Here is a 24,148-nt window from a genome sequence, read left to right as displayed (position 1 = left end):
CAACTCATCAACCACTGGCATTGGGTGTTTATTTTTGACTGTGATAGCATTGAGATGCCTATAGTCCACACAAAAACGCCATGTACCATCTTTCTTTTTGACCAATAATACTGGTGAAGCAAAAGGGCTGCAGCTGTGCTTAATGACCCCTCTTTGTAGCATGTCCTTGATCTGTTTTTCTATCTCATCTTTCTGCTGGGGAGAGTACCTGTATGGCCTTATGTTGACAGGTTGGGCTCCATGAGTCAAGGGTATATGGTGATCTTCAGCCCTTAGGGGAGGGAGCTCTGTTGGTTCTTGGAACAACTGATCATACTGCTGGAGTAATTTCTGCACTGGGGTTGGAATGGGAGACTGCTTTGGGGGCAATAGTGGTGAGTCTTGTATAGCACACACTTCAGCACAATCCGCGTTAGATAACAACCTTTTCAACTCAACAGTATGCAGAATAGCTTTTCTCCTCATGAGGCCTTTCAACTTGGGCAAGGAAATGGGCTTGCAAGAAGTCAAGTTATCCTCTATTCCCTTCAGGAGAATCCTTTTGCCATTCAATGGAAATTTCATCTGTTTCTTTTTCCAATGAATCCATGTGGGACTATGGTCCTCCAGCCAGTCAGCACCAATGATAATGTCAAAACACTTGAGAGGAAGTACCCTGACATCATGGACAAATGATTGTCCCTGAATGAACCAAGAGAACTGAGGAATATGCTGGTCAGAAAGCATTGGTGTACCATCAGCAGTAGCAAACTGTAATGCCTCACATGGCTGCAGCTTGTGAGAAAACTGTTGTGCTAACTCCTGACTGATGAAGGTGGCAGCACTTCCAGAATCTAGAAGAATGAGTACCTCATGCTTTCCCACCAATCCCTTGAACCTCATTGTTTTCCTTTTTCTTGGTTTGAGAGCACTGTGTTGCTCAGGAGCTGTTGGGATTGCTATAACACAGTCTTCAGATTGATCATCATCTGAATCAGAGCACCCAGTGTCAGCTGAGATATCAGTCTGAATGAGTTCCACTAATTCTTGGACCACATGTAAGGGAATCTAAGCAGGGCATTTATGATTTCTTCCTGTCCACTTTTCACCACATGTGAAGCACAGACCATGGGCTTTACGATGAGCCATCAGAGTAGCCAGCTTCGAGTCACCTTGTGTTTGATCAGGCTTCTTTGGTTCTTCCTTCTTGTGAAATGACTTACTACGGTCCAGGGCAGAGAAAACCTTGCTGCCTGGCCTAGTAGTCTCCCGGGTTTCAGCACGTCCCAACGCAAGGCACTTGCAGGACTCGAGCTCCTCTTCCTGCAACAAAGCCAGGGCTCTAGCAGTATCGACATTTTTTGGACGATGAAGAGCAATAGGTGCACGAATATCCTCTTTCAGGCCACCCAAAAACCGTGTAACTAGATAGACATCATCATAAGAATTATTGTACAGCAAAATAGAGTGCACTAGCTGCTCAAACTTGGCGTGATAATCAGCAACCGACCCCGTTTGGCGAAGATTATGTAGCTGGCGTAAGTGCAACTGGTATTGGTCGCGATCGAAACACTCACACATGGCTGTGTGCAAGGCTTCCCAAGTGGAAATGCGACCGCGCAACTCAACTGTTTGAAGCCAGGATCCGGTTGTGTCCTCAAAATTGAGCGTGGCAAAGCGCGGCTTCAGAGCGTCACTGACCCCGTAAACCTCAAAAGTACAACTCGCATCGATCCTTCCAGAGTCTAGGGTTTTGGCCATTGAATCTGGGAAACTCTAATTTGGGTTTGTGGCCAGAACGACTCGAATGCAAATCACTCACAGGAAGGAAATCAAATGTGCGAGGAGGGGGGGCAGTAGGCATACCCGTGACCGGGCGTGGCGGGGGAGATCCAAGGATCCCACCGCCATCGACCCGGTGATGCTGTGCAACGCGGTGCCCACTGGGCTGCTCCGCAGTTGACGCAGATGGGCGCGTCCCTGCATCCGGAGCCATGTTGAGGTCGAATGGGTTCACCCACGCCGTTGGTGGTGGAGGCGGTGGAAGGGGGCGAACCGCCGCCGAGTGATGAGATGCGGATGGAGGGGGGCGATCTCGAGCCGGTGAAGGCGCTCGACGGTGTCATCGGCCTTGGAGAGGAGGGTGGTCATGGAGGCGTTCGCGGTCGTCCTCCATGCCTCCAATCCTGTGACCTTGTCCAAGATCTTCTGCATCACCGCGTCGAAGGATTCGAACTTCTGCGACAGCGTCTCCATGGAATCGGCCATCTGGGCTTCGAATCGAGTCGGTTTCCGCGGCACCAGGACGGCGAAATCAGCGGAGTTTGGTGGAAAAAATTTGGGGAAAAGATTGGGGAGAGGCTCTGAGTACCAATTGTTGTGGTCTCGGAGAGAATTGGAGAGTAAGACTGGGATTAGCTAGCAAGAATCAGGGATTTGGGAGGGATGAACACGGCTGACCTCCGCGAGGAGGACAGCTTCCTGTTATTCAAAATGTTTTTGGGTTACAACCGTCTGATAAAAACGAGGAAAACGGCGGGTTATATTATCCCCCAGCCGGAGCGGTTATAGACAAGACGTAATGGACTACGACTCCTACTCAATTGGCCCAATGGGCCCAGCCTCTAAAGATGGAGGCCCACACTCCATGACAACCTGATACATTGCCCTAAGCACCTGGACCTCGAGTTAATCTCGGCTCCTACACGGCTGCGCTGATGTAGTATGCCTGAGCGGCAGCGACTAGCAAGTGTACGTAGTAGCGTATATACGTATACCGTATATATACGTGAACATTAATTCGCTGCGCCGTACCCTACAGACACAGGAGGAGTGCCACACCATGCATTATTATATTGTTGCCTGTGACCTCAAAACGCAAGTAGTGTACGTAGGGTATAACTGTTTATGTATATATACACATCGCCTGAAAAGGGCCCGACCAATAACATGCCACGGATTCGCGCGACAATGCTAGACCGTTTATGACCAATAATGTCCTTTTTTTATCTCGCGAGTCTTTTCAGCAATCACCAGGGCAGGCATGCATGCTAGCTGCTACAGGCTCCAGCAGATTTTTTTTATATAGTAAAAGGCCCACGGCTTCGCCCCATTTCATTAAAACAAAGCAACAGAATATGCAAGTTCAACACAGTTTTAACTAGTACAGCAAATATTTAGTGGGCTACAAGTTACCTAAATCCTCCGCGAGCGTGAAGACAAAGACCAGGTGGTCACAGGGGGTGACGGACTCTGGCGGGTTCACGGGCGGGGCGGTCGAAGGGCCCTAGCCCATCTTCTCCGGTACGCGGGGCCACCAGCCCACAACGCAGCACCGAGAAGATTCCCCTCCGGCGCAGCGTCGCGTCCCGGCCTATCTGGCAGTGTGGCAGGCATGCACGAGCACGACAGCACAGGGCCGAGGGAGCTAGGCGCTAGCTAGCGGCACAAGAACAAGGTAGCTGGCGTGACGGAGAGGGGTGGATGGGGATGGCCGCGAACGCATGCTAGGGGACTACAACGGCGTGAACGTGCCACGTGGGTGTCAGGTAAAAATGGGCAGGGCGCCTCAAAAAGGACGGGTCGTTACGTGCGTGCTGCGTGCACCGACCCGCCTCCTTCGTGTCTCATCTCATCATGGCCCGCTCACGGGAACGGGAAGGGTTTCCTGTCCACTTCCGGCGTTTGTCGCGTTAGCTGCTGGGCCAGGGCGAGTCACAGAGGCCGCCCGGTCGTCAGAAAGAGAAAGGGCCCAGCGTGGCAGAGCCCACGAGTCGAGCGTTAACAAGGCCGACAAGTCCAGCCCGTGCGTTAACAGGCAGCCGAGTCCAGTCCAGTCCGCGTGTGTCTTGGACACGCAAGGCCCGCGCGGCGGCCTTTCGCGCGGTCCAGAACGGGCCCCGGCCGCCAGCGACGGGATCCCCGCCGCGGCGCCTTCCTTCGCCGGAGCCACAGCCACGCAGGGCGCGCGCGGGGGGCGCCGGAGCCGCGCTCGCGGACTCGCGGAGGAGCGGCGCAGCGCCGCCACCCTCCGCGACCGCAGTTCAGGAGTGCGATCCGTATCGGAGCGGCTTCGTTCCGCGGAATCCGGCCGCGCAGTTCGGGCGCGCGCCCCCGCCTTCAATCGGGCTGCGGCGGCAGCACGGAGGGGGAAGCGCACTCGGCGACCGTGGGCGTCGTGAGATGCGAGGATGCTCCGGCTTCTGCGGCGAGTGTGGTATGGCATTCTTCTCATCTGTAGTAATAATTGCCCGTTTGGTTGTCTGACGCAAGTGCTCGTTTGCTCGTTTAGTGGATCAATGTTTCCCTCGTCATCTAATTCTGGTTCAGCTTTACTTCTAGGAGTTACTGAACCAATCTTAAGAAATGCTTAGAGTATTGTCGGGCTGCTGAATAAATATGCTTTCAACAAGGTGCAAAAAGCTGGGCTGCAGCATTCTGCTGTCTCCAGGTTTTTTTTTCTTCCTGACACCTGGTTTTTTCACACTTCATTTCTTAGGTCTTCCGTTGTGCGCACAGCTGACTTATGTACTGCTTAAATCAGCTGCCGCTGACAGAGATCTTTATGAAGCATTATAGGAGCATAGCCAGAATGTGTTATTGTGTTTGCATAATGGAACTGGCAATTCCGTTATGATAATGCATTACTATTCTGTCCTTTAGTACAATTTCAGTTTTTCACTGTCGAGCTATGACTGGTGACGGAGCTGAAGCCACTATCTTCTGCTTTGATTTATATTCTCACAATACTGTAAGATGATATCCACCTCAACATTTCAAGAGACATGATTGGCATTTTGACCATCATCCTCCCGTTTAGAGTTGTCAACGCCTTTGACTTGGTGACCATTTTAGTCTGTCCCATATCACGACAGAGAAAGGCTCAAGAAGAGTCCAACACTAACCTACAACCGTCCCATAGCTTGTCACATATGAATGAACACAGAGCCTAGAAATTCTCATTGGTACAATGGCACATATTATTTTCACCTATCATTGTCAGCACCCACCAACCTATTCGGGTTGCTAGTGGGCAACCTTCACGCTCGATATCTTTCAAATTGAGCGTGAGCAAGCTGTCTGTCCTTGCCTTCAAGCTTCTATCTTATATTATTCTAGTGGTTGACACATTTCAGTGAAGGTCAACTTGGAGTAAACAAAGGGTACTCCTTTACCCGCCTACCATTAGGTGCACCGTACACAGAACCTCCTCCTGATCCACTTTTCCTCTTCTATTAGAATATATGCTGCGCGTGCTTAATGCTGCCTATCCCTGTTTTGTCTCTCTAACTTTCCTAAAGGTGAAGGGTCCTTATGTTGTCATTCTTGCACGTATAATATTACCACTTGCGTAGCTTTATTAGCAGGCGTGATGGGCCTGAAGTAGTTGTTAATTGTCTTCTTAACCATATTGTAAATGTAGATAGGGTAGGGAGGGTGATTCTTCCTGTCTCCTGTCGAAGTTCAAGTTGAAAACTTTCCACCCCACTTAGGTTGACATCTCACCCCCCAATCACCAATTGACACTGTTAACTTTGAGCCTTGGAAGGAAAATTCTCATGTCCATGCTTTTCTGAGTAAACTAGACAGAGTGCAGAATGAGTGTCCTGCACCACGAATGGAGACACCTTGGCGGTATTGCTAACACAATGCCGTCCAAAGTTTATCCCCTGCTAAATGAGAACACGTTGAGAAGTTGCTACTGTCCCTTTCACAACATTCCTTTAGGTCGAGGAGAAAGCGAAATGCAGGTAGCTGACCCCAGCACAATTAGATTACTGAGTATTATTGGTGCACGCCTCCCCGTCCTCTCTTTCAATTATTAAAAGTGCCAATATTTATGGGTCAGATCAGGGCGGTGATCAGTGATGAGTTTTGTAAGGATTTTATAGTTCAAGTGGATGTCACCGTAATTTTTGGTAGGAAGCCACCACTCTTGCAAGTCTAAAATTCCTAAAAAAAAGTACTGTATTTTTTTTAAAAATTTTGACAGATGAGAGGTGAATCATTCTGACATTTGAATGCGGACCAAATGTTCTTATACTGACAAGTGTCATGAGCAATTCTTGTTCCCACTGAAGATCCCTTGTTATGTTAAATAAGTCCCAGGCCTGTCCTTCATTTTTCTAGAATCTAAGGGGGGTCCAGGATATCATTGATTTGAAGAAAGGCTATCTGAGGCATGCTGCTTGTGATGGGACACGATTTTAGCTTGTAGTCCACTATGTGCCTTTTACGTGGCCACGTGCCAGAGTCTGATCGGTGGTGAGTTATACCAGTGGTCAGTTTGTGTTTCAATTCAAGTTTCATTATTTGATCGGATTAATTAATAGCCACACTAGCCGACTGCTCATAGTCTCATCTTCATGAAAAAGTCTGTACAGCCGCAGCATCTTGTAAGCAGTTTCAGTTTCAAGTAACAGTTTTATTTGGAACCTGAATGTGATATTACAATAATAGCTCAATCCCATGCTGTAGATGAATGTGCAGTTTCTTTTCGGTGGTAATATGCAGAGTACTTCTTCTCAATAAAAAGGTCACATGTTACATGTTTTACTTAGCCTGTCTCCATGACATTCCTATATTCCTAACTCTTTCATTCTAAACAAAAAGGAGAAGGAACACGTGTGTGGCTTGGGTGGTTCCCTCTCAATCTCAAGGCAAGTTTTACTTCCTTTTCTCCCTTTCTGTTAACATGTCGAGTTAACAGGAGTTATGTGCAGTCATAATAAATATACTCAATTGCCCATTTGTTTAGGTCACAGTTACAGGCCTAACCACTAGCCTGACAAGAGATGGGGTTCCTCAATTACGGAAAGGCAAACAAAATATTATGCTGTTTGCCTGTTCCCCTTTCCGCAGCTGACCCGCTGTTGATTTTGCTGTGTTCAGATTGCAGCTCCATGCTTTCCTGGCATTCACACACACTAAGTGACTCAAAGGAGTCAGAGAGCAAGTGATTGCAGCCCTGAAACCTTGCCCTCATCCACTGCCAGCGCCACCACCGTCCCTCACCAACCCTACGGCGAGCCCTTTCCACTGCGCTCCAACCTCTGCTCCAATGCTCACCGAGTAAAAGGAACAGGGCAAGGTGGCGCAGTGCAGAGACAGCGTAGGGAACTATGCGTAAACGACAGAGAAGGACTTGTTTTCTGAGGGTCAATGATCGAAGATTTCAAGCTGGCTGACCCACTCAAGTGCCAGGACGACTATATAAGCATAGTGGCACTGATTACTGTTGTCTAGGAATATTCTCCTCTTTAACGGTTGAAGCTGAGTTATGCTGTCTGGGGCTTCATTTGGCAATGATAAATCACCTGACTTGGTCACAGTGAAAGCCGAGGAGAAAGTCAGCTGGGATTGGGGTATCGCCGAATTCTAAAGTGACGTGATCTGACGTCTCAAGGATGAGTGGCTCCTTTTAATCGGGATGTCGGCATGAATGGCGTAGATCCTACCCTCTGAAAGACATCCTACTAAGTACGAGCAGCATCTATCTTCGCAGGAATCATTTGGTGCAGGCAATGCAACATGTTCGGAGAAGGATATGGTTGGCATGGGGATTGCAACTGGATGCTTTTGCGTTAGAGAACAAAGCTCATGCATCTATAGTGATGGAACTTGACTCGGACTAGCTCCTAATAATGATGCAAAAAAGGAAAATTCTAATGACTACCTTTATTCTTGAGGTCAAGCGGTAAAAACTAAAGAAGTTTTCTTTGAAACTGGAGGAGGTCGAGATCGGTTGGTAGTTATGGTCGTGTTACAGAGCTCGTTTAGAAGGTACTGGATATACAAGTTTTGGTGTTTTGCTTGAAAATTGAAATCCACTAAATGTATGCACGAGGGAACCCCTCGGTTAGTCCCGTAGTGTGAGCTATGAGAACTGAAGTACCTTTCGTAGACCATCGACCTCAGTCGTCCATCATCTAATATGCTAAGGCTGTCAGGTTCTGGCTGCCGTCTCACTCTGGAGGCTTCAAACTTGGCTTTATCCTCTTCTGTTCTACGCTGGCCATTTGCGACTGTGCTGGAATCATCATGAAGTTGATGTGTTATGTGCACGGTGTACCTCTAAAAGTCATGCTTCGTTCTCCAGCATCTACAAAACACTAGATTCTTCTTGCACTGTGAGATGTCAGCGAAAACTGTCATGCAATGGTTAGCGCTTGATTCTATCAAGAGCAAATTCGTAGTGACACTGAAACGAGAGAATAATTGTATTCACACGATCTAATTAATATCGAAGTACTACTCATTTAAAATTTGGCTAGTGCGTGTATTTGAAAACCGAAAAGAGCCCCGCAAAATTCTCGATGGTGTCTCGCCGCATGCTCGCGTCACGCTGACGACGGCAGGCGTATCATCCTCGATCAAAAACCCCACCGGAACATATTCCAAGCGCGCGCCCTACAAATAGGCCCCCACATGAATCAGCTCTGGTCCACGGCCCCATTGCATGCGCCGGCCCCCTCCTTCGATCCGTGGACACATGCGATGCACCTGCACGCAGCCGGCGCCGTGCACCTCCAGTATTTCATGCCCCGGCACCAGCCGCACCATCATCAGGAGGCCACCGACCTACAGGCGCAGGGCGGCTCGTCGTCGTCGTCGGCTGTGTGCAGGCGCAGCTCGTCGTCGTCCACTTCGCCGCCGGCGACCACCATGTGGGAGTACCACCAGGCGGCGCATGCCGCGGCCTTGCAGACCGCCTCCCCGTCGGCGCCTTCTTTCCCCTCCTGGAGCTCATCCTACTCCGGGACCGCGGCGACGGCGCTCCTCGGCTCCGGCGGCTCGGCCTTCGCCACCGACGCCTCGTCGCCGCCGGACTTGCGCCTCCCGGCCTCGGCGGAGCATGGACACGGCCACGCATGGAGCCAGCACGGCGAGCAGTGAGTGTATTGATGACCCTCTTAATAATAGCGCTCTATCGCATGCCTCTTGCTGTGAAAATCATGGAGGTTAATTATTAACATGACGGTTTCTGACGATTTCAGAAGTAACAGCACGTGCTACAGGGAGAACTTCCTCGACCTGCTCGCGTCCAAGAACGTGACACAGGAGATGTTCGAGGACGTCCCCTCCGGTCACTACGCCGCGCAGGCGCTGTCAGGGCGTCTCGGAGCAGGCTCCGATGTTGCACCGATCAAGTACGAGGCCACCGCCGGCGGCTCGCCATTGTTCTTTGGGAGTACTGCTCCTGGTATGCACCAGGAGATGAACATGGCGGCATGCTACCCCTACTCAGACCACCATCAGATGAAGGAAGGCACCAACCGGCAGCAAGAACAACTTGCGGCCCCGGCCATGGCTTCCTTTCTTCAGCAACTGAATTCAAATGCTAGTACTGTTGGCATGCATTCTGGTTTGGATTATTCAGGCATAGCACTTGACAAGATTTGCCAGGAGGGTCGAGCAATGGAGGCTAGCTCTTTTGGCATGAGGAGCCTGCCGGATCTCAGCTCTTTCAGCGGCTACAGATCAAACGCAGAATCGACATCATCCGCGCAACCGCACCTGAAGAGATCCAGCAATCTGTCTGACAGCAGTAAACAAGAACAGGATATTGTGTCGGTAAGATTTGAAATGCTTGAAATTATTTGTGCCAATGGACGATGAACTACGGGTGATGGCAGCTATTCGTGGACTATTCTTTTGCAGAGTTGAACTGTTTTTGCATGTGTTTCTTGCAGGCAAGGAGTAGCGGCGGCGGCGGCGGCGGCGGAGCGGCGAGTGACCGGAAGAAGCGGCCGTCCGAGGAGAGGACGAGCACCGTGAAGAAGTCGAAGCAAGAGGGCTCTAAACCATCTCCTCCCAAGGTAACAACAAAGATGAGAACCGCGATACTAAATTAACTTGGAAAATCGATCGTTTCCATTTCGCGTGTCAATGCAACGAAATGATGATTTGAAATAAAAAAAACAAATGCAGCAACAAGTGCCTAAAGTGAAGATAGGAGAGAAGATCACAGCATTGCAGCAGATCGTTTCGCCATTCGGGAAGGTACTCCCATGTGGCTAATGTTGTGTATTGGAATTTACTCTGTGCAAGCAGAGAAGCTGCGAAAGAATGCCTCAATCTAACCATTTCGTATATAATTTCATTTTTTTTTCAGACTGATACAGCATCGGTTCTGTTCGAGACGATCAAGTACATCAAGTTTTTACATGAACAAGTGCAGGTAATTAAATAAGTCCACTACTCCCAAACCGCCCGCATTGCTCTGCACATTTTGACCTAGCTATAAAAGCTTCCGGAAAAGTAAAAGATTCCTATGCTCATCCTGACATTAGTAGCAAAAGGGTGTGTACTGTACCACAGATGCATGAGCAATGAACACGCACGCACAGACACACGCATCTTCAGAGGTACAATGAATCGCTGCAACGACGGTGTAGCTGGTTCCACATATGATATTTGACCTAGTTGGACCCTCCTTTTTCCATCAGTGGACTTCCTAGTCATGGCCCAGGAGAATGAACACAGAGAATGTTCTCATCCCGTCGTGCCCCACGCGCACACACCACTGATTGTACATGAGAAAAAGACAGTGCCTGCTGCTTGCATAGTTTTGTGCCTGTCGCGATCGCAGGACCCTCTCGTTCTCTTTTTTCAGTTGAGCTAGCTACGCATGCAGCTGATCGCATCTCCTGCTTTCTTTCCCCCCGTGCAGTTACTGAGCGAGCCGTACACGAACTCGAGCAGGAACAAGGTACAGATCGATCGAGCAAATGTTCCAGATGCCTTCGCCGTTGCCCAGAAGCAGAAGCTATGTGTACCCAATGCAAAGGACTGCAGAATTATTGACCCAGTTGCCGCTGCTTCTGTTTCTGCAGGGTAACCTTCCATGGGTGGTTGAGCATGCGGAGACGTGCAAGGGGGATCAGCAGCAGGGTCAGGCGGAGCAGGGCCTGCGGGACAGGGGCCTCTGCTTGGTCCCCGTCTCGTGGACCCCGGAGGTCTACCGGGACGGCGGCACCGCCATGGACTACTGGACGCCGGCGTACAGGGGCTGCCTCTACCGATGAGACCTCGGTCGCCTGACTGCCAGTAGCAGCTGATGAAGAGTTGCTTACTGATCGGTGGCTCTGCTCGGAGTCGCAGCAGTAGATCTCTGCTTACGGTGCTCGGTGCTTGTGGTTCGTAGCTAGTTTGTACTAGGACGCACGGGGTTGTTAATTTGGTTTTAGTTTGCAGCGTTTGTGTTTGTTGATTATTTGTACTAATGAGTGCCGAAGAAATCATCTGAATTAACCGGCGTCGACCTTAGCTGCTCAGAGCATCTCCAATAGTTCCCAATATATTTTCTCCAAATCTTATTGTTTACCAACTCCCTAAATAGGTATAGGGAGGCAAAATAAACTCATCTCCAATAGTTTCCCATTTGTATTCCCTAAAAACAGAAATCGTCGCGCCGCGCTGCCCCTCCCCTCCCTGCCTCGCGCCAGGACGTGACGCCGCCCTTCCCTGTGACGCTGCCCCTCGCTGATTATCGTGACGCAAGCTGCAGCCGCCGGCCCTCTGATCAGTGCGAGAACTGGCCTGCTGCTGCCGCCCCTGCCTCGCGAGCACCTCCTGCCGCCGCCCCTGCTGATCGGCGCCGGCAGACATTGTCTGGAGGAACAGGTCAGGCAAGGAACAGGGCAGGCCACCCACGTGCAGTTCAGGCAAGGAAAAGGGCAGGCCATCAATGGCCCAGCACACCGGCAGGAAGGGCAGGGCGGCCATACGCAGGCCTACGGCGGCGGCGGCGACCACAGAACGCGTCTGCCTATACCCAATGCGAAGGCGACGAACACATGCTACCGTAGGCCTATACTCAACACTGGAGAAAATGGAAAAAACGGATGGAATTCTATACCTGAACGGCGGCGGCGCAGCTTGTTCTCGATGGCGATGGCGACGGCGCGAAGGAGTGGCCGCGCGGGAAGAAGCCTGCGCGAGAAAAAAACGCACGAGGGAGGAGGATCGGGAGTTCGGAAGGCTGCGTATTTTTACGCACAAGAGAGATCAATTTGGCAATTGTTAGAAGATGGGGAATTAGGATGAGAAACCATTGGAGACTATTTTTTTGACTTTTTCCAAAAAATCAAAGATGGAGAAGAGAAATAGGGAACTATTGGAGATGCTCTCACAGCCGTAATTAAGGATGCTGCACCACAGCACCAGGAATTAGCCTCAACATCCTTTGTTTGTTGTTTGATGAACTGGTGGTTCTTTGTTACTATAAAGAATTTATTATAGGATCTCAAGACATCTTGAGTCTTGACTACACTGTTGCATCAACCGACCTTCCTCCTGCCGCTCCAATGTCCCAGACGTGCAGTGTACGGAGTTTATCACACGCGCAGTCGCGTACACGAGCGCGTTGCAGTCCCAGCAGTTCCTACGAGCGATGCCAACGCTAGAAAGCTCGGAACGACGCAGCCAGCTGAAGGCTATGTGTTGTGAGTGTCGGAAAGTAACACAGCTGCGGTGCGCCCGTGCCGAAGTGGTGGACGCTGGCTGCCGACCTGCCGTCTCCTTCTCGCTCCAGGTCCAGAGCGAGCTGCATCAGGGCCTGCTCCCCCAGGCCAAGGATCGGAGGGCGCGCGGCCGCCAGGCTTTGGCGGGCAGCGTCGATGAAATAGAGCGACAAGGCGTGTCGTTGGGCGCAGAGGTGGCGCGCCGAGTACAATCTCAGAGACTCGGACCATGTACCTCACCATCACAGACTGCTACGTACTACGTAGAAACTCTGGAAGCCTTGAAGAAGGAAAAGTGGCACCGGCCTCAAGGTGCAACCATGACCCACCCGAAGCCCCTAACCTTGTTTTTTTTTTGAGCGTGCCCGGCCTTGTTCTACAGTCCCACGCCGAATTCCAGCATGGTCAAGCCCAAGCCCAAGCTACCAGCGTACAACCAGTGTGGCTCAGAGGCCGAGCGCACCGGCGCGGCTGAAGACGGCTGCCATGCTCAATGTTTAGTGGACCAATGCTCCGGCCTAACCCAGTATTTTTTTTTGAAGAAAGGCCTAGCCCAGTATTTCGAGAAGGCTGAGGACGCAGGCATGCTGATCTAGCCCAATATGGAGTAGTAGCAGGCCAGGCATGCTTAGCACGCAACACTGAGCCACTGACGGGTGCTATTCGATTGGACAACCCGACACAAAATAGTAAAAACTAAACCATCACAGCACACATATCAGTTATTGTCGCGGCATATCTTACCCTACGATTCTCGGCTAATTCCGAGATCAGAGAAGCAGGCCACGTCGCCAGCTTTTCTCAGTCGTCGGATCAGCCGGACGAACGGGCCAGATCTTGCGTTTCCGGTCATTTTGCATAAAAGTCCTCAAACTTCCTAGAAATACAACCCGCCATCCACTATCCTCTCTCAGAATTTTTCCCAATAAACCCCTAAAGTTTTCTGAAATCAACCCGCAGTCCAGGCGACCAACGACCGACGGCTGGGCGAGGCCCTCCTCCCCGCGGCCCGCTCCTCGTGGCCGCTGGCCGAAACCACCGCCCCCCCACGCACCGGCCGCCGCCGGTCCACGCGCCGGCCGGCCTCCGCGCGCCACGAGGCCCGGTCCTCGTGCAGGAGTCCCGCCGCCGCCTGCAGCTCGCCGCCGCGCCCCTACGCCGCCGGCCTCGCGCGCCGCCGGCTCTCCTCGGCTCCGCCGCCAGGAAAGCGCAGGGGAATGGGGAGCGCCCCCACGAGCCGGCCACCGCCGCCCGCGCGGCACGGGGCCTCACCCGCCGCCGGCCCGACCTCCGGCCGCCTGCTCCCGGCTTGCCGCCGCCGAATCCAACTGGCGCAGGAGAGAGAGAAGGAGAGAGAGAGGGGAGGGACAGAGCGAGGGGAGAGGCGCAGCCGCGCAGGGCAACACGGCGCCGCGCGCAGGCTTCGCCCCCGCTGCAGGCGAGGCAGGTGCATCCATACAAGAATCCCAACGACCCGCAGGCGGCCGAGAAATTCCGGGTCCTCACTGCAGCTTGATTCAGTTCATGTTCTTGCTGGACAGCGACTCGATTTAGCGGAGTGAATGCGTGTTGTCCTGACAAGCTGAGTTTTTTCCCCTCTCGAAGTCTCGATGATGTATTTCATTCTCTCCCACAAAAGAATATAGTATGGTGGAACTCTCTTATCTCTGGTTATAGTTGGAACGGCAAAATGGTGGAAGCAGATGAGCTCTTCAAAAATATGCCTGCAAGGAACGCAGCTTGATGGAATACAATGATTTCTGGTTACGCAAAAAATCGATGATTTGTTGATGCACTAAAATATTTCAGTGCAATGTCGGCTTCAGGGCAGATTCCGGGAGAAATTACCCTGTCAAGTGTTCTTCTTGCATGCGCAAACTTGTGCTCTTTAGAGGTGGGCAAGATGGTTCATGCTAAGATTGTCAAGCTTGGAATCGAACATAACATCTTTATGGGAACTGCACTCAGTGACATGTATGCCAAGTCAGGGGATTTGGACAGCTCCAAGAGGATATTTTATCAAATGCCTGAAAAAAATAGTATCACTTGGACTGCCATGGTTCAGGGACTTGCAGAAAATGGCTTTGCAAAAGATTCTATTTTGTTGTTCGAGAATATGATGGCAAATGGAATATCACCGAATGAGCATACATTTTTAGCTATTTTATTTGCTTGTTCCCACAGTGGTTTGGTGGAACAAGCCATACATTATTTTGAAGCAATGCAAGCACATGGCATCCCACCTAAACAGAAGCACTACACCTGCATGTTTGATGTCCTAGCTCGAGCTGATCGTTTGACAGAAGCCGAAGAGCTTCTCATGAAGGTTCCAAGTAACTTTGAAGCAAGTGCATGGTCAGCTCTTCTGAGTGCTTGCAACACTTACAGCAACAAGGAGATAGGTGAGAGGGCAGCAATGAAACTTCATGAGTTGGAGAAAGATAATACAGCGGGCTATGTGCTACTCTCGAACATATATGCATCTTGTGGTAAATGGAAAGATGCTGCTGAGATAAGAATACTGATGAAAGGAGCTAGCCTTAAGAAAGATGGTGGGTACAGCTGGTTACAATTGAAGGGACAATATCATGCCTTCTTTTCTTGGCATTTGATATTTTCCAAAAAGAAGAATGAAAATGAGAGGATAGTATAACGCAGCAGCAATTGGAACTTCAGAACTCCGAGAGTCGAGTAAATTGAGCTAATGTCTCCAGAATGGTCCTATACAATGGATCAATCTCGGTTGTCAAATATTTCAGGGACAACATACTGGATGGCACTGTTTTTTTCACCCTCCTTTTCGGGAGCGAGCTGTTCGAGGACTACATTGGTCATCTTGCAATGGCAACAATGGCCTCCACTGAGATGACAACCGACAACGACAACCCCTAAAAGCTTCAGGACAGGCTCAAGGTTAGAATTGACCGATGAGGCAGGCTATTTCTGCACTAATGATATTTAGGCACTCCACATTTTGATATAATAATGTTGGTCTCATTCTATTTTTATTGTGTTCAAGAATGTACAAAGGGAAAGAGAGGAAAAGCTAGCTAGATTCCTCAAGGAATTCCTCTCCCAATATGTTCGTGGTGACAAAGAAGGATTCGCTAATCGTGTGGAAGCTGAGGCGAAGAGACTCTCCAGCACTTGTCAATCTTCTGATCCTATTAAACCATTTGTACTTTTATGTTGTCTAGCATTCAACTCACTGTGAAAAAATGTCCATTTGCAGCATCTGGACTGGATATTCTTCGCACCATCGGATATATGTATTCTTGACATGCAGCAAAGGAGCTAACATCAAATGGTGTGTGGACAGGAAATAAACATTAACAACAGCAAAAGAAGCCACATTCAGAATATAGTTTATGTAAAAGATGAATTGTTTGTAGATAAAAATCCCATCATACAGAAACTAAGTAATATGAAAGCTCCCTTGATAACACGCTACATTGGTTAAGCTAGATCCCACAATGCATATACTACCAGCGTATATAAGAGGTGGTCCTGAAAATTTGACAACTTTGTAGTTCTGAATGGACAAGCATGATTTGCGCTTTCTGATCCAAAAAGCTTCGCACCATCGGATATGTGTATTCTTGACATGCAGCAAAGGAGCTTGGCAAGAAGGCCATGTACCTAGGAGTGCCATTCGTGGCTGAGTGGGTCAGGAACAAGGGGCACCTATGGAAGTCACAGATCACAGCAGCAAAAGGTGAGCAACTTTTTTTTCCCGTAGTGGATTGTGCTCTGCTGATTAAAATTGCTAACTGATGAGAGCAAAAGGAGAAATGCAGGAGCCCTGCAACTTTTGCAGTTGCAAGAGGACGCCTGCCGGCAGAGTAACAAGGATGCAATGCCACGGAGTAGGATGTTGACTTTCAGATGAGGATGAACAAGGATCTGATGATGAGCTCACTGTGGAAGCTGAAGGTTGTGCAAATTGAAATGACTCTCCTGCATGTTTGTGAAATAGTATGTATCTTGAGGTATCTGATTACATACGGTATGATAAGTACTAAGTAGTGCCTACAACTGTCTGGACTATGAGTACTTTTCTATTCTAGATTCATCTGTTGAAACTGTCTGCACACCAAGCTTATTTTATTTAATGGGGTTTTTATTTAGGTGCTTTACGAAAACAATGTCAAGAAAGAGGATCTAAAGGCCCGAGCAATGGCCTTGAAAATTCTCGGGAAAATATTTCAGGTAAACTAATTTATATCGTGATGTGCTCCACCGCTGCATCTAGAGTTTAACCAGTGAAACTGACATTTACAAAATTCAATATTTGATCAAATTGAACATGAATACAGGGATAAGGAGGCATTACCTGGGCCAGAGCCAAGGCCGTCAGGGCCATCAAAACGAACAGTTCTTGATAATGACAGCAGTTTAGATGACAGTTCAGATGATGACATAGCTCGGACGGTGCCATATCAAACTCCTGCATTTACTCTCTGGAGTACCAAAGTTGTCCTCGCATGCTCTTAGAATTTGCCAATCCGCTTTGTAAGGATATGTACATTACACAGTAACTATTTAATAGTTGATACCAATGGTAAGCAGAGCTTATCCCATCGTCTTACCAAATCTAAAATATATTTACTTTTCTTGCACATGCACCGCATGCGATTTATTTTCAACTTGGGAACCAAATCAACAAAAGGAAAAATGATGTAGTTCGTCAGGTGGGTTCTTAGAAGTTTCTAATTTCAGACTCACTTTGATGTCCAAACAGGGAAGGTACTACTTAGAAGTTGTTGGAGCATTTGCGTCAAATCTTCTGAGTTAGCAGATTACAATGGGCAATCTCAAAGGGCTGTCTAATGTACATGAATTTCATACAAGTAGTAGTCGGTCAATCATCATAACTGTGGAGATATGAATGTAGCTAGCCACACAAACTTGCAAGCTGTTTGGGTACAATGTACAAATTCTTTTAGTTGTTATATCAATCTAATTACATTTTTCTTCCATGTATCAAATAAAGTTTCAAATAATACAAACAAATGGTACAAACCAGGTCTCGCGCAGCAAGGCTGCGTGGCGTTTCTAGTCTCTAAAAACGATTCCTGCACCAAAAGGTGCACAACCAGAGTGGCCACGTCAGCGCGGCTCGCCTCAGCCGTCGGATCGGCCCATGGACAGCCTGGATCGCACGTTATCTTTTTTTCAAAAAGAGCCCTCTGTTCAGAAGAAATCAACCCGCAGTCCACGGAAGCGAGTATGTTTTCCACAAAACCCCTCGAGCTTCACTTGAATCAACCCGCAGTCCGAGCGCCCGTCGGCTCCTGCACCTCCCTCCTCATCGCGAGCAGCGAAACTGCGGCGGGCCGCGCTGCGCGGTGCGCACCGGGCTCCCCACCGGACCACCGCGGAGGAGGAGGAGCTGCAGCTTCGAGCTATGCGACGGTCAGCCATGTCGAGTCACCGTGTCACTGAGCCTCCCGCTAGGCCGCCACGCCGTCGGTCCGCCTACGCCCCCGCGCCACGCCGAGCTACCCGCCGGGCCGCCGCGGAGAAAGGAGGAGGAGCCGCAAAGTAGACATGCCCGACGAGCACCCACGCCGAGCCACCACGACGCTGCGCTTCTTGCCCCTCAACAGCCCGATTCCCCTCCCCTTCAGATGCAGGCACGCGAAGCCAGGCCGGCTGGTGGCGTCTGCTTTTCCCCTTCTCCGCGGCTGCTATCGCGCAAAGCTCGGCTCCATCGGCGACCGGCACTAGACGAGACTTGACGCCAGGAGCAGAGAACCAGCTGCCGCGCCGCATCTCGGTCTCCACCACGCTATGATGCTCGCCTATCCTGCCCCTTGACCGGTCTGCAGTCGTAGCTATGTACGTCCCCTCCTACCCACCTCTGTCTATTAACAGCACATATGCACAACAAGTGTTCGATATATTGCCTCTGTGAGATGATTGCTCAGTTTGAACCATGGGCCTGGTGTTGCCACGCCATCTTTGAGCTTGCCAGCCAAGGAATAACTGTAGGCATGCTTAGGCCTAGGGCACATTAGTCATATAGCAGATCAAAATCACAAGCTATCATTTTAGAGCCTATATCCAATGCCCAATTCTGCTCCATTTCTTCTTTGAAAGCAATGTCTATTGATCATAGCTACGTGGTAGGAATACATGATAAAAAATATTTTACTCTGCTACATTAATAATTTAGATAGTATGTTAGCCAGGGAATAAAAATGCAATAACCTTTGTTGAGATATTGGAAAATTTACTTCAACTGAAACAATAAGGATAGATATGTAAGCCAGGAGAGTACCTCCAGGAAGGAGGGAAGGATGACATGATAAAACGAAGTGGAAATTATTGATATCCGCAACTCCCTTACATATTTAGAAAATCAATCAAAAGTTGTTGGACAGTACTTAGTGATAAGGAGCGAGAGAAAGGAATAAGTCAAACTAAGCATCATGACACCACACAACCATGAAACAAAAGAAAGCATAGCTACATCGAATGCTTTTCAGCACATTACCTCTCAAAAAACTATAACTTCTGACTACTACTTGATAGCTTAGCCATTAATTTCTTTATAGATAGTTGCAATTATCATTACTGAAACCTTAGACTTCTGCTCCAAATTTGCTTCTGAATCATCTGGCAGCAAGCTTGCACATTAACTGCTTTAGAGCACCGCAACATTTACTCAGATTATCAAAGCCATTAGTTGCCACAATCGCTTTCAGCATACAAGGAGAAGGAACTAAGGCAAGCCTCCTTGAGGTCATGGAAATGGTGCTGTTCAGTCAACATCAACATGATTGTGACTGTGCTCACATCTAGGTGCTTCAACAACTTGTCCTTACAAATCAGCTTAGGCCTCTGCATGTCATACCTATCGGCAGGTACCGAGCCAGGATTAGAGCAAATGGCACTTGATTGCCATCTTCGACCTTGACCTGGGAATAATTACATTCCCAGATGAATCTTGGGAATCATGTAGGATATAGTTAACATCATCTTAAATGATAAATTACTATAATACCCTTCTCTAATTATTTAGTAATTAAAAATACTATTTTATTAATATGTTTAATCAATGGTCAGGAATAACGGAGAACATTGGTAACGCACGGTACCATCGGTACCTTCCAACCACTGTAAACAAGCTCTTTGTCGACTCATAAATACTTTTAACTTCCAATTTTGATATCCACAACTTTGGATTGATCATTTTACTTTTAGAAGCATGGAGGGCATGACATACTTGAAAATTAACTGAACAATGATTAGTTTGATGTTTTAATCTCAACTGAACAAAGATTAATTTGATGTCATGCTAACCGCAATGGGTTCCTTCCAAAAGTCGTACCATGGACACAAAGGATGATATACATTCGCTGCCTAATGATTCAGATAAATCGTGTTTTCGATCATTTGTGCATTATGCTGGTCGAGATTATTTCTACGGAAGCTCTACAACCAAGAAAACGACTGAAACCTCCACTTTGATACTACAAATAGAACTCTTCCTTGTACTTTGTAGTTCACAGTTTTTAAGATTATCATGAATTACTCTGCAATCCTACAAGGTTTTAAATTAACGGGTGTATTTTCAGTACAAAGGGTAGATCCTATTACTTTCTGCATACGCATATACTATCCATCTCACATTTAATTAGGGAGGGACTTAGGTGCAAAGCATTTGTTCTATTAAGTTTTTCCTTTAAAGTTATCAAAGCTATATCAAATCAAGATTCTCATATGCATTATTTCAAATTCAAATGTTCAACATTATCGATTCAGTTTCTCCATCTATATCCATTTTACATATTAATTTTTAACCATTTACTTTCAGACACTCATGCTCCAAATCTCACTTGCATCTGTATAATAATATTTGAGAAACCAAATCAAGCAAAGGTTATTGCCCATTGTTTGTACTCATCTATCTAAATACAAAGAAAAAGAAAAAGAAAAAAAAGAGCGCAAGGATGGCCATGCCGCGACCATTTCTTGTAGCTCACGGAAACTAAGATTGCTGCTTTCCTGTACCTGTTGATTAGAAGAACTTACTGGCATAAAACGCTCTCTTTAAGACAACAAAGTAAAACCATTGCCCATTTTACACCACACGCGACAGCAAACGAATGTCGCTAGCTGCTGCCTGCTGCTACCATCGTCGAGTCAGACTCGATTACAACCGGTGATTATTCTTCTATAAGTTCTCGAGGAAATAATGGTAGATAATCGGGTGCTTGTTTCATTATCGCACACAAGCAATCCTATCAGCAGCTATTCCCCGCCGCCCATGCATCATCTCCCTGTCATCCTTTCCTTTAATCCCATCCTTGTCCGTCTCCTAACCCCGGAGAATTGGCACGTCATTTTCTGAGTATTTTCCTCCCCGGGATGGCATCATCGCAGCCAAATCACAAAAAAGCTTCACCACGAATCTAGCAGAGTCTAGCTTAAAAAAAAAATCTAGCAGAGTCAGAGAGGGGAGTACAGTGATTACCCAAAAAGTCCTTAATGGACCACCAATGGCACAACATGTAGCAAGTTAAGCAAATTGTGCTATTTGTCACTGGCAAATGACCATTCAAACAGGAAAACGAGACAGGAAAGGACATTCAATAATCAAAAAGTGTACCTGATAGTATATTCCTAGGTGGCTAGGTCCACAATATTGGATATGTAACCGTATTTCTCAAATTATAATATTATATACTGAACTCTAGTACTCAACACATCACCTGATGAGGAGTAGGCCCGGTCTTTCGAGATGTAGAGGTAAATTCGATTGATGGAGTGTGTGACGTTGGCGATCCGGCTTCTAATCAGCACGATTCGAAGTCAAGCAATCGTTACACCACTACTCTGTTGGTTATCAACCAAGCACAACTTGATTGACCTCGACGAGAAGACTTTTCCTGCAAGCGAATCAAAGGACACAAGCAAGAAGATGTAAACACGCAATCTGATATTACAAATATGGATGAAGCGAATCACAAGAGGGGTTCAAGAACTCAATTCCAAAGGACTAATCGACACAGTGGAGGAGATCAAGAATGAGGACCCTGAATCACTGTAAAAGGACTTGTCGCCACAGTTACAACGAATTAATCTCTGTTTCTCGAAGAAAAACACAAGAACTAAACAAAACCCATCATTCTAGGCGGCGGCTACTGAGTTCATACCCTAAGGGACGTCCTAGGATTGCTGGAGATGGCCAAGGGGCGCCTACCACTTGGGCCGCTTGGCCCGACACGATACATGGGACAACAGCCCAAAAGACGGCGGCACAGCGCCCTGGTAGATTCTGGACGTTATATTATTTCGACGATTCCCGCTGACTTCTAACGAATTTGGGCTTGAAACCGGTGACATTGAAAGCTCCTTGAAATTATCTTTCCAGTCATACATAGAACGACCAAAACGAACTCCGTATGCGACCTGGGCGTCATTTTTAGTGCGGACTACTCCTGGACTCCGATGCGGACTCACACTTGAGTTTTATTGGGCCTCCACTTTGAGAAATCGAACCGGATAAGCTTTGGACCTTCTACTCGACTTGGAAAATCTTATAAGTCTCCTTCATCTTCATGTCATTCACCATGTTTGGCCATAAGCATACTTGTCATATCCTCATCATCACCAACTTTTATTCAACTTGAAATTAACAGTGGATACAAACTTTATTCAACTTAAACATTAACAGAGGATGCTGAATTTTACCTCCGAATTTGAGGTAAGTTTGCCAACAAATATAACTCACGTATAATGGACTGCGTGCTGAACCGAGAGAAATTTAATCTAGGTGTGACACCGAAGAATATACCTAGAACCATGTATCAAGTAGCAACATCGATTGCCCAATAACGACGATCTTCCAAGCACGCGGCCTCAGCCTTCAACCAAGCTTGGTATGATCCACGATGGCGTCTCGCCACGCATGGCCATCTCCCGGCCGTTAAGCCGGCACGCAAGTTTCTTGGAGGTACGGCTCTCCAGGCTGAAGGCCGACACGCTGTAGTTCACCGTGGTGGGACGCCTGCTGCTCACCTCCTTGCTGCTCACCGAGTAGATGGTGTTGCTCTCGAGATTGCCAAATCCCGCCGTCGGCACGGCGAACCCGTGGAGGGAATCCACGAACAGCGCGCGGTCGCCGATGCCGTCGAGCTCCTGCCAGGCCGGATCGACGCTGCGGTGGTTGACATGGAAGGCCTTGGAGAAGTCGACGTCGTCGCCGAAGAGGTACATCCACTTGGACTTGACGAGGAGGAAGAGCTCCTCGCCGGCAACCACGAGGCGCGCCTCGGAGGGGAGCTCGACGGCGGGGCCCGGGACGACGGCAGAGACGTCGAGGGTGAGCGCGTCGACGACGGTGGTGCGGCAGACGTCCTCCTCGAAGACGAAGAACTCGCCGGCGGCGTAGTTGATGCTGCTGGTGTTGCAGTCGGCCAGGGCGGGGATCGGGGCCCAGGAGGCGGCGGGCGGGTCGGCGGCGCAGAAGAGGAGGCCCTCGCCGCAGGACGCCATGACGCCGTGCGGGGACCAGTCCCAGGCCAGGTCGTCGGTCTCGGCGAAGAAAGCCGGGAGCGGCGGGAGCGGGCGGGCGGCGCCGGTGAAGGGGTGGACGAGGGAGGCCGCGAGGTCGGTGGGGTCGACGGCGAGGGTCCAGCCGTGCGGGGACGCGTAGAGGCGGCGGCGGCGGCGGTGGCGCGCGTCCGCGGCGGGGCGGGGCAGGCGGAGGTCCGGGTAGATTCGGTCCTCCCGGGGGCAGAAGAAGAGCCGGGACGGGGAGGACGGGAGGAGGAGCCACGGCGGCTGCGGCGGGGGCGCGGCCGCGGCGTCCCGCGCCGCCGACCGCCAGGACGAGCAGACGGAGCGGAAGCGTGCGATGTCGGCGAGCTCGGCGATCCCGCCGGCGATGTCGGTGAGGAGCTCCGGCGGGAGGTCCGAGCAGCCCGTGGCGGCCATGGCGATCGCAATCCCCGTATTGGGCGGCGACCGGCGGCGATCGCAATCTGAATTGGGCTTTTTTTTTCCTGGTCTGCGGCGGCGTTTGCGCGACGGAAATACCAATTCGTTTCGGCCATTTTTATGGGCGACTGGGGATTTCCAAGGGCAGACGTGGCGCGCTCTGCGCCGTCGGCTGTGGAGAGCGGTGCCGTGCGCTTTTGGGTTGGGTGATCCGTTGCTTTCCCTGCCGCACGCGCCGTGCCCGTGCGGGGGCACCTGTGACCGAGCGGCAGGGGTTGTTAGGCTCGGGTGGGCTGGCCGCGCGCGATTGGCTGCCTTTGAAGACTGCCGGCCCGTCGACACTAGGCTTCGTGGTCGTGGCTGTCGTTGAAGAGGAAGCCTGAAGGCGCGTCTACTGCTCTTGCCACGAGGGGTATGCGACCTGGCCTTCCTATCTATCTATCTATCGGAAGATAACAACTCATAGTATCGCACAGCCCAGATACGGCCCACAAAGCCAGCCAAGATCAGGTCCATTAGACTAGAGGACAACTACGCGCCCACATGGAGAGTCTGCAGGTAGTTTCGTTTCCAGTGACTAAAAAAAGTATTCCTTTCTAATTTTATTTCCTCCTTTCCCCCTTAACCATTGAGGTTCATTTGTTATCTTTATTCTGCACTCAAAACTTTAAAACACTTTCAACATTTTCATAAATCTACTACAACATTTTATAGATATTAATTCAACATTTTACTAAAAAGTGTTGAAATGGATT

General features: G+C 49.3%; 3 protein-coding genes and 2 long non-coding RNA genes across 10 annotated transcripts; 4 read left to right on the top strand and 1 right to left on the bottom strand.

Moving 5' to 3' along the window:
- Nucleotides 1–3,482: 3,482 nt before the first annotated feature.
- LOC120655851 lies at nt 3,483–7,962 on the top strand. The gene is made up of 4 exons (XM_039933827.1): nt 3,483–3,516; nt 3,797–4,195; nt 6,592–6,638; nt 6,737–7,962. The coding sequence occupies exons 1-4, from the start codon at nt 3,483–3,485 to the stop codon at nt 6,842–6,844; spliced, it is 588 nt and encodes a 195-aa protein (XP_039789761.1). The 3' UTR covers nt 6,845–7,962.
- A 426-nt stretch (nt 7,963–8,388) lies between these two features.
- On the top strand, nt 8,389–11,255 carry LOC120712265. 2 transcript variants are annotated; one of them, XM_039998023.1, is made up of 7 exons: nt 8,389–8,870; nt 8,976–9,552; nt 9,672–9,797; nt 9,910–9,981; nt 10,094–10,159; nt 10,652–10,690; nt 10,815–11,255. In XM_039998023.1, exons 1-7 carry the CDS (start codon nt 8,407–8,409, stop codon nt 11,004–11,006), a joined length of 1,536 nt encoding a protein of 511 aa, XP_039853957.1. In that variant the 5' UTR covers nt 8,389–8,406; the 3' UTR covers nt 11,007–11,255. The 2 variants fall into 2 exon arrangements, with proteins under 2 accessions (XP_039853957.1, XP_039853966.1); XM_039998032.1 differs by lacking the exon at nt 10,652–10,690.
- A 3,664-nt stretch (nt 11,256–14,919) lies between these two features.
- LOC120712251 lies at nt 14,920–16,280 on the top strand. 3 transcript variants are annotated; one of them, XR_005690819.1, is made up of 4 exons: nt 14,920–15,356; nt 15,463–15,750; nt 15,974–16,158; nt 16,230–16,264. It is a non-coding gene; the product is annotated as an uncharacterized LOC120712251 (long non-coding RNA). The 3 variants fall into 3 exon arrangements; XR_005690813.1 differs by having other exon boundaries at nt 15,463–16,158; nt 16,241–16,280; XR_005690812.1 differs by having other exon boundaries at nt 15,463–16,158.
- Nucleotides 16,281–16,341: 61 nt separating this feature from the next.
- On the top strand, nt 16,342–17,062 carry LOC120712258. Its single transcript, XR_005690821.1, has 3 exons — nt 16,342–16,418; nt 16,572–16,652; nt 16,760–17,062. It is a non-coding gene; the product is annotated as an uncharacterized LOC120712258 (long non-coding RNA).
- Nucleotides 17,063–20,445: 3,383 nt separating this feature from the next.
- LOC120712232 lies at nt 20,446–23,494 on the bottom strand. 3 transcript variants are annotated; one of them, XM_039997993.1, is made up of 3 exons: nt 22,249–23,494; nt 21,164–21,340; nt 20,446–20,877 (listed from the first exon to the last, which is right to left on the bottom strand). In XM_039997993.1, the coding sequence occupies exon 1, from the start codon at nt 23,388–23,390 to the stop codon at nt 22,314–22,316; it is 1,077 nt and encodes a 358-aa protein (XP_039853927.1). In that variant the 5' UTR covers nt 23,391–23,494; the 3' UTR covers nt 20,446–20,877; nt 21,164–21,340; nt 22,249–22,313. The 3 variants fall into 3 exon arrangements, with proteins under 3 accessions (XP_039853927.1, XP_039853931.1, XP_039853919.1); XM_039997997.1 differs by having other exon boundaries at nt 20,446–20,873; XM_039997985.1 differs by having other exon boundaries at nt 20,446–21,340.
- Nucleotides 23,495–24,148: the final 654 nt, after the last annotated feature.

The sequence above is a fragment of the Panicum virgatum genome, chromosome 1K (assembly GCF_016808335.1).
Source record: "Panicum virgatum strain AP13 chromosome 1K, P.virgatum_v5, whole genome shotgun sequence".
Lineage (NCBI taxonomy): Eukaryota > Viridiplantae > Streptophyta > Magnoliopsida > Poales > Poaceae > Panicum > Panicum virgatum.
This window is presented reverse-complemented; position numbering and strand designations above follow the sequence as displayed.